This window comes from Metopolophium dirhodum, chromosome 1, assembly GCF_019925205.1.
Source record: "Metopolophium dirhodum isolate CAU chromosome 1, ASM1992520v1, whole genome shotgun sequence".
Taxonomy (NCBI): Eukaryota; Metazoa; Arthropoda; class Insecta; order Hemiptera; family Aphididae; genus Metopolophium; species Metopolophium dirhodum.
This window is the reverse complement of record NC_083560.1, coordinates 113,217,382-113,237,779: the sequence shown is the minus strand read 5'-3', so window position 1 is coordinate 113,237,779 and position 20,398 is coordinate 113,217,382. Positions and strand designations below refer to the sequence as shown.

The following is a 20,398-nucleotide window of genomic DNA, read 5'->3' as shown; positions in this document are numbered from 1 at the left end:
AATAAAATATCATTACAATATAATATTAACATTAAAACTAAAAAATATACTATTTAATTCAATAATTTACTGGCTGTTTATGGAAGTTTCATTATACCACTAAATTCTAAACATTGTAAGAATTCAAAATAACATTATTAGCATACAATATGTATAAGGTACCAATATTGTAGATGACTAGCAAAACCTAGATAATAATAATATATTAAAAAAATATAATAATAATATATTTAAAAAACAACTAGATATCCACTAGGTACGTACCTATTTTGTTAGTTAATAGTAAATAATATTTAAATTTTAAACTATAAAGTAATAGACAAACATACAAAACATAAATATTATAATTATAATATACTGGTAAGATAATCAACCTTATTATAAATAAATTACTTTATTATAGTATATTATCAATTATAATTAAGGGGAGGGATAGGTACAAAATGAATAAATAATATTATAAAAAATGCTTAAAATAATATTATTAGTTATTAGTTTATTACATTATAATATCAGTCATAATATAGATATATTATCTAAAATATATTATTATATTAGTAAACTAATAATTTACTCTTGAAAATTTTTTTTTTTTATAATTTTTTTCAAATAATCTATTTGTTCTAACTAATAATTGGTCTTCCAGGTGTATAGGTGTTATGTTGCATCTATAAGGTGATAATATAAATTTTAAGCCTGAAAAAAGGCGCTCGACGCTAACTTGCGTTGCGGGAACAGAAAACACAATTTGTGACAGCTGATAAATTTCCGGATATTTTTTCTTCATTGTCTTCCAGAACTCTAATATATTAATTGTTTTGTGGTTTAATCTCTTTTCATTTAATTGATATGTTTTTAATAAAGTTTCCATTTTTGTTGAAATTGAATTTTGAGAATTTGGTTGGCTTGAAGTTAAACTTGAAATTGAACTTCACTGGTTATCACTTTCCTTCTGTTTCAGAAAATCTTCAAGTATATCTGTATCATAATTATTAGTCAAACTTTATCAATATTATTTTCAATTTCTATTTTTGGATTGTTAGTATCAACTTGACTCGTTTCAAGTTCTTTTATATGAAACCATATATTTATTAAATGTGTAATAGTAATATTACATTGATCTTCTGTCAGTGTTATGTTAAATCTGGGGGTCTAAGAAAATAGCAGCTAGAAGAACTTGGTTGTTCATAATATTTTGTTCCCTAGATCTCAAACACTGTACTAACTTATTAGGAAATACATTGTTCAAGGATTCTGTTTCGATTCTGCAAGCAATCCAAGCCCCATAAAAATCAGTAAGAGTCAATTGCTCATATTGTAATTTTTTAGTACACATTTTTGCAGGTAAAAGAGTTTTAAATAATATGTGTACTTGTTGCCACTCAAAATAACTCAACTCAACTCTTCTCAGTTTGGAGTCATTTGCTGCCATATTTTGGATAAATGCTTTTAGATGTTGTAATCTCTCTAGCATGTCAAATGTAGAGTGCAAACGTGTTAAGCAATCCAAAATTGGCAATTTTAATTTCTCCTTTTTGATCAAATAAATATAAGTTTGGTTTCGCAGCTTTCTAACTAGTAAGCGAACTTTGTTTTATAATTTATCTATACTGTTGTGCTTCAAGGTATCAATAACAGCTAATTGTAAAGTGTGAGCCACACAGCGAATACCTATAACAAAAATAAACAAAGTTTTGGTTTCAACACTTGAATTATTCATATTATGTTAAGTAGGTAAGTTACTATTAAATTGTATTTATATCAGTTTCTTAGTTTACATTTGTAAAAATATAATTTAGTTAATTTACCATTAAAAATAGAACAATCGCCAAGGTTTGCTAACTCAATTCTATTTAATACATGTTCTGTTTCTTCATATTCTTTATCAATACATTCAATATCTTCATTGAGCAAAACAGCTATTTGTTCATCATCCAACAAATTTGTTACTGGAGCAGCTTCAGTACTAAATTATACGAACAGGAGTTTTTAACAATTTAGTAATTTCTAAAAATATAATTTATATTATTTCCATTACAAAGGGTAAGCTGTTAGTACCTGTATGAATTTAACATATTCAATTAGGTAATAAGGTATTATTAAAAATATTTATATAGTTACAATTGCTTTAAAGTTGAAAATTACCTAACGTTTTCAGAAACAACAAAAAGAAAATACAGTTTTCTCATTTAGGTAATATAGTCTAAAATTACCTTTATTACATATTTACATTTATTACAAATTTTCCTATAATTTTACTATACAATATATATTATTTAGTTGATTTTACTGTAATGGAAAAATATCATGATAGGTAGGTAATAAAGATCCAAATTAGCAAGAACTTATAAAGATAACTGATAACAAATGATGTACCTATTGAAATAACGTTTGTAGAAGATAAAATCCAACATAAGATATGTATTTAGGAATACAATATTTTTAAAAAAAATTATGATCTAAATTTATTATTATAATAATACATTTTTATTATTACAATAATATATAATAATACTGGGTCCACTAAAAAATAAATAAACCTATGCACAACATATTATATTTTTTAAATAATAGTAGTATTAAATTGTACCATTAATTATTATAGTACATAATAGTATTTTGGTATGATGGTAATGATCGTATGAAACGTGTTATTATCAATTATTAATTAAAAAAATGTCTTACCTGTCACTACTATCTTAAGATGAAGAATCTGAACTGACATCAGCTGTTTCTTCAATACTTTTATCGTTTAACTCATCATTCAATTCTGTTGTAGCTGCAACTGTTGCTGAAATGTCTTCTTCAACCAAGTTTATTGCTTTTAGCATGTTTGCACCATTATCCGAAGTAATAGTGTACACTTGTTTTTGTTCAATTTTAAATTTTTTGAGAATTTTAAGAATTGTTTCTTTTAAATATACTCCTGCAATGAGTTTAACAATGATTTTCACTTAAACTGTAAAGACCTACTGGCTACTATATAAACTGAAATTAATTAAGTAAAAGACTTAAGAAAACCACACAACTCACAATATTATTGTACTTAATATCTTGATATTTCAAATTTACCTGTATGAGATTCTGTCAGTTCTACTAATCCTAAAGTCCTGAGCTTAATACAATCATCAACGATATAGGTATTGCATATTTACACCTAAAAAAGCTCTATTTAGTCTAGTAACACCATCGAGTTTGAGAGAAATGAGTTTAGACTGAACTTCATTAGCTAGGTATTTCATCTTGTATGAGAAGCGACTCTGTATGTACATGTTTCCTAGGAGGTAAAAATGTAAAATATTACATGATTAGTGATTACCTATATATTTTGCCAACATAATTAAAAAAAATATCAATATTCATACTTAATCGAGTAAGAGTTGATAGTAAATTTTTTCTCTTTAAATCCATTTAAAACAGGATCTAGTATTTTTCGAAAGCCTGTGTCATTTAACATACTGAATGGACGTCCATTGACTGTCACGAGATCAATACACGCGTCTAATATTATTTTTTTATTGAGTTGTACCTTAACTTTAGGTACTAAAAAGTTAAATAAATTAAGTTGTGATTCTTTTTTTGTAATTTTTTTTGAACAATTATTTTTTTCCAATTCTTTTGACATATATTCTTCATACAATTCATCATGGTGTGAAGCAAGATGACGTTTTAGATTTGTGCCATGTTTACCCTATTATAATATAAAAAAAAAACAATATAAAAAATATAGTAGGTAGATAATATAATATTCTTTGTTCTATATATACACCTAATGATATAATAATTATAACATGATAAAAGATAATTATTTTGGTTAGTTATTATTATCAAACAAATATCTGGTGGAAATATTTTACCACCGGTTAATTTTTTGTTGAAACAGTTAACTATTAATTTGTCACCGAACTAATCTAACGAATTTGTGGTATAAGAGTCTACTGTGATCAATCACATACATGATACATTATACTAAAAAATTATTTTTCTATTTGTGAAATTCTTAAATGTAATAGTAATAAGTACTAAGTACTACCTTCTTCAAGATTTTTATCTTTTATGTGGAGTGCCATCTTGAAAGAATTTAAATAAAAAATCCAACATAACATATTAACAGGGATATTAACATATATATTATGCATTATGAAATAAATAATAAAATTAAAGTAAAACGTAGAATGTAAGATGCAAGCAGATTCCTAGTAGCTAAACTCAGTATTATAATTTAGTAGTAATTCTGTAGGTAGTAGGTACTTACTTTTATTTTGCATTCGCAATTTTTGCACGCTGATTCATTTAGACTTTTATTGAAGCTAAAATAAGAATGAATTTTTGACACACTTGGGCGACCCATTATTCAATTTGATATTACCTACCTAGGTATTAGTTATTACAATTTATACTTGACAGTTGACGAAGACGGGAGAACCGTTCACTACACAGCAATTCAATCATAGTGTCGTACAATATACAAAACATAGATTATACAGAAAGAGTAAACATTATGTGTAGCTATTTTTAGCGGTATTAATTATTATTAACGGCGGCGACAACGATGTCGATAACGCGGCTGTGCTATTTTCGATAATATTATATTAATATCAATAATATCATATTATTTTCGTTGTTACTTTAATAATTGTGTGTCAAAATAGTATTAATTTATTTTAATAATGTATAGTCTATAGACTATAGAGTATAGAGGGTGCATCTTGCTCGGATATATTATAATAACAACAATAAGTGTATATTTTAATATTTATGTTCTCAGACTATGGTACACTCTATTTTCATATTTTTGAATAGGTACCGTTATTACATATTTATTTTGATACCCATTTGTCTACAACAAAATTATTTTTACTTGGTACTACACTACTATCGATTATTATTAAAACACATCAATATTCCAAGGACGTTAATAACAATTTCACGATACACGGCGCGCGGAACCGATATCGACACGTCGTATACGACACGTCGCGGCTCAGTTTTAGGCAGTTTTAGCGCAAAAACATACTATATTATGCAATGTGCAGTATGCACAATGCACATCATAAATAGGCACTTCACGTGTTATATGTTAATATTATCACTGCAGGCCTCAGATATACTAGTTAGGTAACAATAAATTATGATGTATAATTTATTTATTAAATATATAACAACTTACTCTGAAACACTTATAAAGTATAAACCCACAAATTGTTATTAATTTCAGAAATTCTATTTCTATATTAACAGGTATTGCGAATGAAATGCGAATTGCGATTAGCTTTTCAATAATAATTGAACGCAGATAACGGGCTCATTGTCGATTACATGGAAATTAGAATTTGGATTTTTGGAATTTTTTTTATGACGATTCTGTTGTACACATAAGAATTATATAAAGTTATAAATATATATAGGAATTATAGGTCTACGATTTAATAATAATTATTTGTTATAATTAGTAGTTATTACCTACTATATAATAAAGAAAAAATATCTATTGAATTTTTAAACCGAAAAAAACCGTAAAAATCTCTACATCAAAATAAAGGTTTCGGTTTAAGTTTCGGTTCCTAAAAAAATTTATTTAAGGGTTCCGGTCCGGTTTCGGTCCCAAGATTTTCAAAAGGTTTCGGTCCAAAACCGGTCTATTTCGGTACGGTTCCAGTCCCTGGATCGACTGATATTCATTTTGAAAAGATGAGCATATTCGTTAGACTATTTTCTAGGATTGCTCAGAAATAGATTTACGACTTTATTTTTAGTTAATATAATATGATGCATAGTAAGTTTATATTTTTATTAAAATAAACTTATACATGACTTAGTTGTAAATAGTGACAAAATGAAAAATATAAGAATCCACTTCCGAGCAAATTTAGTAAAGAGAAATACAAACTAAATTTAGTTTTCAAAATTGAAATCGAGATACTGGAAGCATATTTATTTTTTTTCACTTATTGAGCTAAATGTATGAAAAAAATGATTGCTCCAGCCCCTTAATAACATAATTATAAGCTACGGTATTTCCACAGAATATGTCTATATCTTTTTTAAGATTCTGAACGGAGTGATGAATGTATTGATTTTACAATGATGTGTGTGTGATTTTTTTTTGTCTATCATCACGTTTTGGGGCAGTAAACGTGTTTCCATTTTCAATTGCAAGGGTGGTTTCTCAGTTTCTGATTGCAACGTGAATCTAGTTGGTACTTTGAGGGGTCAAAAGTAAACATTTTAGTATTATTAAAATGCGCCAGGAAAAACCAAAAAAAAAAAAAATTAGGGAAGAACGTGGACTTTTACGCAAAACCAGTTTTCGTTTTTTTTATTTTGTTGTTTCTCAAAAACTAAAAAATGTAGATACTTTTCACCAAATGTTTTTATTGATACATGGTATAACTTTTTAAAGATTTTGAGGTTTTTGAGCTATTTATGGAGAGTTGAAATTTTCGATTTTTCTTAGTTTTTTTTTGAAATATCGATAATATCGATTTGGCCGGCCAAACAATTTTGAAAATGTAATACAAGGTTTCTCATAAGTTGTACACATTTCCATTACAAAAAAATCAAATATCATAAGTCACAATTTTTTTTATAAGCATAGAAAGTAATACTGAACGAACTAGAAAAATGAAAATAATTAATAGATTTAATTTTTAACCCTTGGCAGACTTGGGTAGTATTCCGAATACTTTTTAAGTACTTTTTTTTGAAAATATTCAACCCGGTATTTTGAATACTTTTTATAAGTATTCGGAGTACAGTATTCGGAATACATTTTTTCCAATTAAATTTTAAAAATAATTAGATTAATTTTCCGTCATAGAATTTGCTTTTGTATATTATTTCTATACAAAATATTTTATAGTAATGTTATTACATATTTTCCAATTTTGTAGCGACGAGCCAGCGAAGGCGATAAGATAATATAATGATTTCGGAATTTCCCTATAATAAGTAATAAACTAATGGCTAATAATATATGCAATATGCGATAATAAAATTATTGCGTGTGTGTGCGGTGTTGTGTGCAACTTTCCGCACAGACCGCCACTAGTCAACATATAGCCAAATTTATAAATGATACAAAGATTTTACTTATATTCAACTTTGCTAAGTAAATATTTTTCACTAACTCACAAGTGGTATTTATAAAGGGTACTAAGTTATTTCTTAGCTAAGATTTTTCTAAGAATATTTTAAGTAAAAATATTTCTTAAAAGCAAAATGTTCGGGAGATTATATATTATTTTATTGTTATCAGCATAATTAATATTTTATTGCCATAGATTAGCTGTATTATCTGTGATAATAATATCAAATATTGTTAATACGATTTCTTATTAATTACATTAGATGCTTTAGTAATTAATTTAGTGATTTTAATGTTTGAATGTTCGTTACATCTTGCAATATGTATTAAAAGTTGTTTAAGTAATTAGTAAGTAGTCTATAAAAATGAATTCTGATAGCAGTACATTAAAAAAATCTAAAGCTTTTATTCATGAAGAAATAGAGTTACTCCAAGATTTGGTTTTAAAAAATTTAAATTTAGATTTGAATTTATTATAATATGAATTTATTTCTAGTCAATATCAAATATTTAGATAATATAAAAATAAATATAAATATAAATAAATAAATATGTTACCAGCTAAAGCATTTGATTAAATTAGAAGTTTCACTCGACTATTATTATATATTCTACTATCATGAACTGAACCTAGAAAATTACTTACATTTGTTTGTGTTACATGTAATTAATTATATTCCTTTAATATTCATCAGTAGAAATGTGGCCATTTCCAACATTCCCCTGCCCCATATGCTCAAAAAATGTTTAATATTTTTCGTGGTTGCAAAAACACATTCCATTACATACAGGGCCCAAAAAAAAAATGCAAAATTTGCAACGAAGTCTTATCATCTCTTATATCACTGCAACAACACATGGCAATTCATGGTAAGAGAAAAAAGAACCACAAATGTACAATTTGCAGCTCAAAATTCTATCAGGCGAGTGACCTTACATATCATCATGAAACTCAACATTTACAAAATGATAAAGTTAAATGCACGTTATGTGATAAACAATATAAAATCGCAAAATTGATGAAAGCTCATTACAATGAGATACACTTAAAAATGAAGAACTACAAATGTATACATTTGAATTGTGGACAAATGTTTGGAAGTTCGATAGCGCTTTTTTGTCACAAAAAAATAGGTAATTTAAATATAATAATAATTCCCCAAAAATTTAAAAAAAAAATTTATTTTATATATATTATACATAAAAATGAATTACATACATCGAATAAGATTTATCTACCTTATGTTAGCATAGCTTGTGTTGAAGGTAGATAGTTAAATATAACATAATATTATATTGAAATTTAAAAATTAATTTTAAATAAAATATTTTCTTGGTATACTAAGGTTGTAAGGGTAGAGACCATAACAAAGCCAGGGATGTGATTGGCTAAGTCGTAATTTGTATGCATTTTTGAGAGTAACATTAGCATACAGTAGTTGTGAAGTCGAGTTGTCCAGAAAACAGTACATTTGTGCAGGATTACGGGGGTAAAATGCTGGTTTAAAAATCAAAATTTTGTACTACAACTTAGCCAATCACATCCCTTGCTTTCTTAAAAATTTGATTACCAGACGACCTAAAACACTTTAGCAGTATAGAGCAGGTCATTTATAGTCACGTGATATCATTTTCAAAGCTGTTGTACAAAATTTGATTTTTAATTATTTGTTTTCGAAATATATGTCCCGGGTACTCATTATATACACTACCGTGGTAGATACGTATCGGTTTAAAATTTATTAAAAATCATGATTTTGTACAACAATATTTATATTTAGTAATCCATCAAATGTAGAAATCCAGTATCATTTTATCGTCGATATTCTTTTGTACTCTTTTATTATCTAATCGACCTTGGAATAGTTGGTATATGTTGTGAGAAGTTTAAAGTTGATTTTGTTGACACCTGTTCTGTTCTTTAATTAATTTTATTTTCTAAACAATTTATTTTTTACGTAATTTTCAAGTCGTTTTTATCGTCAAAAAATTGACAACGATTTCATAGAGATCAAAAAAAATAGTTAACTATGTATTAAAAAATGAAATATCATATGATTTGTATCCACAAAGAATAACTAAATATTACTTTTGTCAGTTTAGGAAGTTTGGATATAAGTATATATTAATTTATGGCAATTTGTAATTTTTTTGATGTTAATAAAAATTATATATGATTAGTACGCAGCTGGGAAACGAATTTTGTCTATCCAGACAATAGACCAGATTTTTATCTACCACCAATTGAAATTGTTGGGAAAACAAAAAAAAATATGTGCATAGTCATATCGATTTAAAAATGTACCTACAGTTAATTTTATAATTAGAAATTGTTATGCCTGGTTGTCATATTTTTAAAATTGTTGAAAATTGTTTATATTTTTTTAAGAAAATTTCGCGGAATATTGCGGCATGTCTAATTTTTTTGAAAAAAAAAATTAATATTATAGATATTGATCTATTAAAATTATCGTTGAATAGTTTTGGTATATTCATCGATAGAATGTTACTTGACAATTATATTTCTAACGCCATGCTACAATTCAAATTGCAATTTATACCTTAAAAGATAATAATATGTTATGCCATGATGTAAAATTTGCTGCACTAGCAGTGTATTAGTAAAAATTCGAATTTATACGGTGCAGCAAAAATGTATGTTGATTGTGCACTTGCATACAAAAAAAAAAATAAACATATTAAATCACAAATGTATTCTGTGATTTATAATCAAATTAATTCTTTAACGTTCCAATCTTATATGAAGATTTGCTACAAAAAGTAAGATGTACATGTAATAATAAAAATAATCAATATTATTTACTATAGCTAATATTTAAATTTTTAATACAAAGAGTTATACTAGAAATAAAAACAGAAATAAAGCAAGAAATAATATCACATGCAAGTGTCATGTTCGAACATACACCTACAATGAACATTGTCACAGAAACAGAAACTACATTGCTTTAAATATACCATACTGGTTATGGGATAAGTTACAATCTAATTGCAGAGTAAATAACACACAATTTATTAACCTTATAAATCAATTGTTTGTTAATAAATGGGACATTATGAACCAACTGAAAATAATCTATTTTTAAATTTAGAAAAAACATGTGTTGTACCTCATGCCTTAATAGATAATAGACTACCTACTGAAACAAAAATAAAAATTCATAATGACACCTGTACACAGTTAGAAAAAAATTGCTTTTGTGAATCAATAAAGATTGAACATAATTTTAAATATTTAGGTATTGAAATCAGTAGTAATATGAGATGGAAAACTCATATTGAACAATTACGAAAAAAGCTTCGAAAAATGATGTACATATTAAGAAACTTAAATAAAGTTCTTACAATACCAAAATTACGTCAAGTTTATATAGCGTTGGTGGAATCAATAATTTCTTATGGTATAATAGGCTGGGGTGGTGCTTTCGAAAATACTATAAGTCTACAAATCTGTCAAAATCAAATTATTAGGCTATTGTTAAATAAAGACCGTATGTACCCAACAAAAAATTTATATACTGAATTAAACGTCCTTCCTGTAAAAAAAATATATTTAAAAATAAGCGCTATATATTTAAAAAACCATAATCTATTGCAACCAATAATGCACGGAGTCAACACAAGATATGCGAAAAACCATTTTCTCATAGAAAAAAACAAAAAAACCACAACTAACAGATATTTTGAAATAGTTGGTACCAAACTGTATAACGAAATACCACCTTCTATAACAAACCTCCCAATAAATTTACTCAAAAAAAGCATTCTACAGTGGCTATTGAATTCTCCTTACGAATATAATGTGTAATGATATCACTGTACTTATTTAAACTGTTTAATTCTATTATTAAGTAACACAGATTGTACACACTTTAGATCTTCATACGCTAATTTAATTTTGTAATTTGTAATCTTTTTTTTTTCCTGTAATCTGTATACGCAATTTATTTTTCGAACTCCTGGGCCCCCACACGAGTTTTCTCAGTGGTGCCCAGTATTTCATATGTATATGAAAATTAAAAAAAAAAAAAAAATTTTTATCTGTAGAAGTTAAGTCTTGGAAATATAAAATAATAATATTCAATTTCAATATATTTTATTTCATATATTACAGCAATGATGTAAATGAAAATATATCCAAGGGAATTTTTTTTTATATAAGATGTTTTCAAATAAATATTTGTTACAAATTTGTATGCACTTTGAACTATTTAAAGAATGGAATAAATACAGACAACTGTTGTTCCTATTATTTATTGATACGATATCATTTCTACAAATGCATTGATAATTTGAAACATTACAGATTACCTGCACTTTAATTATACTCATTTGTAATATTATTTAACTTACATTTAACATATAACCTAATATAACACCAAACCTAACATGTTTTGAAATATTTGTGATGAACATGACTCGATCAAAATCAAAACTCTCAAGAGCCAAGTCATAGAGTTCGACTATAATATAAATACGGAGAGTAATTCACCCTATGCGTACGATGAAATATTGGTTCTTATTTTTCTGGAAAAATACAATAAGAACTCAGAAGCAAAATATCACACGGTGAATAAATCAATATTAACCTAATGAATACTATTTATCAATAATAAAACATATCTATATGCTATATACAAATTTTAGGTAAAATATATATGTGAGGCTTTTGAACTTATGATGGCAATAGTAACGATGCAATAGTGATGTATATCAAAATACAACAATTTATTAAAAAAACATTAAATACACTCCTCGACAAAAATATTTTAAATAGATATTCAAAAAACAAATCAGCCACATATATGAAGTTAATTATAAAAATCCGGCAACACGTGATATAATAATAAATGAGCTTAGGAAAATGAGGGAGGACCATAAAATAAAAAAAATAAAATATATTCAAGCAGAAGAGTATTTATTTTATGCTGCATTATTTAAGAACCTTAAATAATTCTTTTGGTTCTGCTACTTTATCTTAATATTAATTTAGTAATGCATATTTACTGATTTTTTTATTTATAGATGAACACAAGAATGTACAGTAATCCCTCGTTATCCGTGGATTTTTAATCCGCGGTTGGGTCGGCGATAATATTTTATTTATACATACGATGAAATTTTATCTTTATTATACCCATACTTATAACAGATAAGCTACATAAAGTACATACCTTAATATGTACGGTTAATTTGTTATATCTTAAAATTGTTCAGTTGTTGGTTGATATTAGTGCGTGACACGTGTACGGTTGTATGTAAAATGTACATATTACTATTTAATCTAGTACCATACTTCATTTTAAATGGCTTCTCAACCTAAAATTTGAATGAAACGGAGAAGAAACGTTTTGACACTCGTGCAAAAAATTGAAATTTTGAATAAAATAAAAAGTGATGATACCGTAGCGTCACATGCTAGGAAGTACGAAATGAACAAGACTAATGTTCGAGAAATAAGAAAAAATGAAGTGACAATACGACGCAGTATTATGGAAAGTGCCCCTATTTCCAGTAAAACGTGATAACGCGTGATGTTATTGTGGAGAAGACCGAAAAAGCCTTAAATATTTGGATTGAAGACCAGACCCAAAAAAAAGTTCCTCTCAGTTCTATAATTATACGAAAAAAACCTAAGCAACTTCATCAACATTTTACAAGTTCATCGAAGGGGTATAGCAAAAATTCGTCGTTCCTCGCTGGTTTGAAAAATTCAAAAATCGGTGTAACCTTCACAACGTCAAACTAGTTGGCGAGTCTGCCTCGGCAGACCATTTAGCAGCTAAAAATTTTCCTATAGAGTTAAAAAATGTCATTGAACAGGGTGGTTACACCCCTGAACAGGTATTCAATGCAGACAAAACAGGTCTTTTTTGGAAAAGAATGCCATCAAGAACTTTTTTACGGGGAATGTATTTCAACTTGAATGAGGTTCTTTTCTTTTAATAATCATGGTTGCTGTTACATGCTTAGGAGGCAATTTTCACCATAACTCAGTTTGGCTTCCAATACCTGTAGTCGTGAGCCAATTATCTGATATTACAGAATATTTATTTTCTCTTTCAAAGAAACCAACTATCCACTGAAAATGATTTATTCAAAAAAAACAATAATTATAGATAGGAAGGTACACTTGATTTATTTTACAAATTATCACTGATGTAGAAATTAACTACATTAGCGAGTATATCCAGTACCTAACTATGTATGAATTCATGTTTGGTTCTCATTAGGCTTAAATAGTGTAGTCATACAATATACCTACCTAATATAGATATAAGATATAAAAAATGTGCTGGTAAGTAAATATATTAGGTATATTATTAAGTTCAATTTAAGACATACAAACTATTACTAATGGGGTAACTATAAATAATACTTAGTATAATAATATGACTTACTTGAAGTTTTTGTGATGAAGTAGTATCCTCCATAGTCCATCTTGTAGTATTATGAAGTATAACCGGCGACGGCAGCCACTGAATGGAACAATATAATTATAAGTACTTATATATACTTCGATTATATTTATTTACCGGATCACAATAATGAATATAATATTATTGCGGCACGAACTAAACAAAAGCTATATAAAGCACGTGTTTATGACGACGCCGTAGCCCGTAGGTACAAATACACAATTATTTTATACTTCGCGAGCTCGTGAACACAAATTATAAATCTGTAAAGCACTTTTAATAGCCGACTCGCTCGTACGAGGGCCAGTACAAAATGCTGTGTGTCACGTCGTAACTTGTAAGACTGTCGAAGTCGAACAAGTCGTTAGTCGAATAATCTTATAATAAAATAATATATTAATACCATAGAAATATATTATTATCAATAAACGCGTGTAATCACATACAGCGGTTAGTATAGATTATTAATAATAAATTGTTATTATTATTGGTTACGATAATAACATGTATGTGTATTTAAATTATATATAAATATAACGGTTGAGTTGTAAATATAATAGTATGTTTATCGATTTATATGTGAAGTTCAAATTATAACATCACTAATGTACAAATAAAAGACGTATATGTAACTTTTATACAACATTACTATGTAACTACACATGTACTTAAAATGTCATACATTGTACAGATAAATGTGACCATTTTTTACAACATCTATGTACAGTTTAAGAGATGTATAGCTATATTCATAGATTGCATTTAACTACAACTTAGTATATACTTTACCAAGTGAAATATTAGATTTTTAAACGATATCGTATTCATAATACACTCTTATAATTCACTTAGTAAAGTATATACTAAGTATATACTAGGCAAATATTATACCTAAGAATTTTCCAACTGTTATTATCAGGGAGATTGAATACATTTTTCTTGTTATCATTGTGTTATCACCGTGATTTGTGTTTTCCCGCTTAAATTATTTATCAAGAAATAATATTAATTTGTTATTTCATTTTTGAGTTTCATTTTTATTTAAAAATTAAAAGTTGTTCATGTTAATGAATCTAAGCAGATAAGTTCCAAGACAGTGTACGAAGGTTTATCTATTTTGAATAACAAGCGATTAGCAAAAACAGAAAATACCACAAAATTTGAAGATGAACTACACAGTATTAGGTTAAAAAAAGCAAGTTGACCTTGATGTAAGTGAACTAGAAAACACTTATGACACAAAAATAAAATTTGAAGTGGAAAGATTGGAAAGTGAATCTTGTCAAAACAAATTTAAAAAAAAATAAATATTATTATTGGAATTCAAGCACAAAAAAAATGTTTGGACTTGAGTAAATACATATTTGCAGGTATAATCATACAAATAATTAAACTATGAGCAATATTTAACTTACTGTTCATAATTTAAGCATTTAGATAATATTAAAATTATATAATAAAATAAGTTGATTTTTGACCAAATGATTTTTTGAATAGTGATATTTTAGCATCAAATGATCAAAAAACTATTTTATTATTCATTTTATTTTTATCATATATTATTATATTATTTTGTTGTACATATTACCTCATTCACTTATTGTGTTTTTTTTAATCCAGATTGTAAATTTTATAAATTAAAAAAGTAAAAATATACAGTTAATAGTTATGATATTAAGTTATGACATATGAAAACAAGTCCCCGGTAAGAAAGTCCCCAAATTAATATTTGATTTAAATTCAGTCTTTTATCATATAGGTATTATATATGATAATATATTATAATTTACATATTATTATATAGGTACATAGCCCATAGGTAATACATGTTACATATTTTTATTGAAAATAATTAACAAACAACTAAATTAAATAGGTACCTTTCTAGGATTAAAAATTATTGTAGATAAGTATTTATATACATAATTAGGTACATTTTAAATTTATTGAAAATAATATAATAATATAATATCTTAAACATATAATATTATTTAAAAAATATAAAAATGTAATTATTCAGATATGTACCCCTCGTAAAATAATTAAAAACTGAATAAGATATGTCCTATGATATCATTTAAAAAATATAAAAATGTAATAATTCAGATATAAAAGATCTCTTTCTTATATTTTGACTTATTTGCTTTATAAAATAAGGAATATCTGCAGATTTGTCTTCATCAAAACGTTGACATAAAATGTCAAAATGAATTCCAATGTTACGTCCCAACCGACGTCGATATATAGATCAACGCAGAAATTAAATACGTGATGTACTAGGTATGATGAATGTTTATTAACGTAGTACAAAAATACAATGTTATAATATATGGTGTAAAAGAGTGGTGTTACGACTCTTTAAGATAGAATTTAAACTGTGAGTGGTGTTACGACCTGACTCTGAATGTCCCTAACCGTCTAAAGAGCTCTTGTTCTGGGCTTCTATATATATGATTGTGTCCTTTGGAGTGGGTGGTTGTAGTAGTGGCTAAGCTCGGTCATGATACAGAGTTCGGGTCTCGTATTTGGTATGCTGGTCGACTCGTATCCTGCGTATGGGGGCGTTGACTTTCCAGGAAAGATACGTATGTGACGGCACCTTCTATAGTTTAATTGTTTTCTCTACGATTTTGCAACGACCTCCGCATGTTATACTATACTAATTGCCTTATTAGTTATAGTGTCAAATATTATTAGAAACGTGCGGCGCGCTATACATAATTAATATATGACTACTTAATACATGGGTACGTAACACCAACTTCTTGACACATTTTTGCTAGTACAATTTCCAAATACTGGGATGTTTAATGCCGACGAGATGGGAAAACCTATTGTTCCAGCCTTCACAAGCATTATTAGTTCTGTGTGGATTTGTTGACAGAGTTGTTATATTAACGTTCCATGACTCTGGTACAAATAATGGTGGTGTTCTTCTTAAAATTATATTGTTTGTTTTTTTAACTTTCCTGAACCTCCAACATAATTTTTATCAAAATACTGAAGTAGATCTTCTGCTCCAGTTGGACAATTTTGTTTTAAATAATTCATCTCCTCACAAACTTTATCCACAGGGAGAAAAGCCAATCCATCCATCATAGCACAATATAAATTGAAGTTTTCGTCCTCTTTACACCGCTTACTCAAGCCCAGATTTTGTATTTTTCTGTAAATGCTTTGGGATAAATTATAAAAGCACCCTCCTATTATGTGTTCACCAAAAACCGTTTTGGCAGCCTTGCGAACTGTGATTTCAAAATCAACATTAAAGTATATCGGATCTAGGTATAGTTCACGATTGTTATACTCATCCAAAATTATTTTGAACATTTCTTTATAAGCGTTTTACGTTTTTCGCTCAAGTAAGCAAAACACTGGCGTAATAAAAATGTAATTTACTTGGATTCGAATGACGTATAGTTGTAAAAAATGCTCGGGCGCTAAACCAAAGTTCCCATCAATAAACCAGGTATCGGCATTTGTTAACTGTTCTAATGAACTATTTAACGCAAATATTATAATCCGTTCACTTGACTCTGGATCATTATCATTGAATAAAAATCGCTCGTTCCCACAACGTGTCTAATCATCTAAAACCGTAGTAGAAATAATGATGAATTTTAACTTATTTTTCCGCTAGTAATACTCCACATTATAAACATCTATTATTATTTATATCCCATAGGTTATAGTATTTTTAGACTCTGAGCGGAGCGATTAAATGTATTGATTAAGTATTCAAAATAATGCAATGATTTTCAAAAGTGCCAGGAAAAATAAAAAAAATATTTTACGCAAAATCGGTTTTAATTTTTATAAAATTTAAAAACTATTTTGTAGTAAACCAAGTCATTTATAAATTATTATAATAATAGGTAATGTAAATTACCTTCAATAATAAGTTCTTGTAGACTATTTGGTTTTTGGGTTTAAACTGCTTCTTTGGTTACGAATACTTCTTTTTATTGAATCTTCGGATGGTAATTTAATTAATATCTCTTTTGGTACATTTTGTACAGCTTGAGTAAAAATTTGTGCTAGATTGTTTGAAGTCTGAAGTGAACATTCCTTTATCGTTTGTTTGATTTTCATTGCTCCCATTGCACCTTTATTAGCATCATGACAGTGTTCTTCTTCAAATCGTATGATTTTTTTCATTTTCAAATTGGTAATTAACATTGCTGTACATTTCATTGACATTTTTTTGGAACATTTTCATCACATTATATTTTGGCATATCTTTTTTATAGTATAAGTATACCCGTATAGGGCAATTTTATGATTTCCCTTGTTTGGTTTAAGAAGTTCCATGATTAAACACCTAAACTACACTCGCGTACAACTCGAAACTAATACGAAACTAGATACGAAACTAGATACGTATGATATGTATCTGTATATGGTACTGTGTGTAACTGTCAAACTAAAGATTTTGTCAATTAATTGTCATGTACTATCTACAGATGATAAGATTTGTCAACCAAATTTATTTTATAAATAAAATAACAAGTATAGTGGAAATATCGTTTTATTTATACTTCTAACGGAAACTTTTTTTCCGTGGGACTTTCTTACCGGGGACTTTTTTCCGTTTACCAATAGTTTTATGTACTCTAAAAAATAATTGCACGCCCATATTACACTAAAAAAATACATATATTTAAAGTACAATTTTCCTTTAAATATTTTATTGATACGATATTATTATTTATTAATTAAGTTTGTACATTATGCACATTGCACATATTCCCTTTTTTTTAGCGCATAAGTAATGAGCCCAGATAATTTGTAATTAAACCGCCCAATAATTTTTTTGTTTCTTTATATTTATGTTTTTTTTTGTTTGCAGGTGCATTTAAGCACACTAATTGCCATTTCGAGCTTATAACATTGAGAGATGGGCCATCAAATATCACCAACATAATTGGATACGACATGGCTACCCATAAATTTCGAAACGAACAAAACCAGGGTTTGACTGTGGTGGCCATCGCCGCGCCGATAGGTTATGAATAAAATATCCAAATCATAAGTTCCTGAAAATTTGATTTGTTGATTTGTTTATAACCCAACTATACACCCACCACTTGCATTTATCTTATTCTTTGGCTATTGATATAAGAAAGTTGCATACCCCTGTTATGGAGCTATAACATTTTCCTAATAAATGTTTTATAAATAGCTGTATGAAAGTATACAGTATAGTATTTAATTATCTAATTTATTACCAAGATTAGAGCCCTACCATGAAAAATTTATCAGTTTTATGATTCCCAAATCCTAGGACTTGGGAGTATAGATCTATCAAAGGTACGGTACAAAGGTGTATAGAAGTACAAAGGTATCTTCACTACACTTGTTCTAAATTATACAAACAGAGAGTTCGGTAACTTTTATAATTATTTGACACTTGAATACTACTTTATTACAGTTATATGCTTAAGTTATACATACATTTTTTTATTTAAGTGAATTGTGTACATTTTGGGTTGACATATTTAAGAGTAAGTTAAAATATATTACAGTTAAAATTAGTAAATAAGTTAAACAAAATTTAAATTTTACTAGGTTTTATCAAACATTCAAACATGTCTGAAAATACAGTTACTTGTACTGAGTGTGGAAATCAATTTAAGTTCTTAAAAAAACTTAGAGCTCATATTAAAAAAAAACATCCCTTAACAGATATTGACAGTATAGCACCAACCAAAAGAATAAAAAACAAGGAATTATATGTGTTCTCCTGTAGCGAATGTGACAAATCATTTTGCCATATAAAAAATCTCAATGAACATAAAGCAATTGCCCATTCAATAGAAATAGTTTAACCTGATTTGATGTATCCCATAGAATGTCTTGAATTCGAAAATATTGAAAATTTTAATTTATGGAAAAATGAAATGAACATAAATCTAAATCATGTTACATAAAAAATTGTGGATCTATTGATAATGATCATAGTAATAAAACATTTATATACTATAAATGCCGTAGGAATGGAAATTATATTTCAAAAGGTACAAGTCTGAGGCACTTAAAAACACAAGGTTCGAATAAAATTAATGGATACTGCCCATCTCGTATTGATGTTACTATATGTAAATTAAGTAAAAAATGTACAATTAAGTTTATAGCAAATCATACAGGCCATGATAATGATTTAGGACATTTACCATTAAATAAGGATGTTCGAGATAACATAGCGAGTAAGATGTCTCAGAATATACCGTTTGAACATATTTTAGATGAAATACGTGATAATATTTCAAATAATTCTTTAGAAAGAATACATCTCTTAACAAAGAAAGATTTACATAATATTCAAACATCATATAATCTAAATAATAAAGCTATATTACATGCAAATGATGCAATAAGTGTTGAAAGTTGGGTTCAAAATGTAAAAAAGATGACAAATTTAGCCTTATATACTATAAGCAACAAGATGAGTTAGATCTACAAATTTCAAACTTAAAAAAAGATGATTTCTTGTTAATTATAATGAATAATTATCAACTGTCTATGTTGGAAAAATATGGACATGATGTGATTTGTATAGATGAAACTCATGGTATGAATTCCTATCACTTCAATTTAACAACACTCTTAGTACTTGACGATATGATAGAATGTTTTCCATGTGCCTTTATGATTAGTAATCGTATCAATGAGGCAGTACTGTCAATATTGTATTCTAAAATAAAATCATTAACAGGACAATTGCAGCCCAATGTATTCACGTCCGATATGGCTGAAAGTTTTTTCAATGCATGGATTGTTGAAATGAAACGTCCAAAACATGGATTATACTGCACTTGGCATGTTGATCGTGCCTGGAGAAAAAATTTGGTTAAAATCAAATCTAAAGATA

The 20,398-nt window shown here is 27.3% G+C and overlaps 2 protein-coding genes across 3 annotated transcripts in view; both read right to left on the bottom strand.

The window, feature by feature from the left end:
* Positions 1 to 3,190: 3,190 nt before the first annotated feature.
* On the bottom strand, positions 3,191 to 3,762 carry LOC132933556 (uncharacterized). The gene is made up of 2 exons (XM_060999826.1): positions 3,366 to 3,762; positions 3,191 to 3,277 (listed from the first exon to the last, which is right to left on the bottom strand). The coding sequence occupies exons 1-2, from the start codon at positions 3,623 to 3,625 to the stop codon at positions 3,226 to 3,228; spliced, it is 312 nt and encodes a 103-aa protein (XP_060855809.1). The 5' UTR covers positions 3,626 to 3,762; the 3' UTR covers positions 3,191 to 3,225.
* Positions 3,763 to 17,350: 13,588 nt separating this feature from the next.
* LOC132934884 (metabotropic glycine receptor) overlaps positions 17,351 to 20,398 on the bottom strand; it is a 63,814-nt gene continuing 60,766 nt past the window's right edge. The window contains exon 15 of one of the 2 annotated variants that reach the window (XR_009663104.1): positions 17,351 to 20,360. The gene's annotated coding sequence lies outside the window, so the exon portion shown is untranslated. The remainder of the gene's footprint in view (positions 20,361 to 20,398) is intronic. The other variant, XR_009663103.1, reaches the window with a different exon arrangement.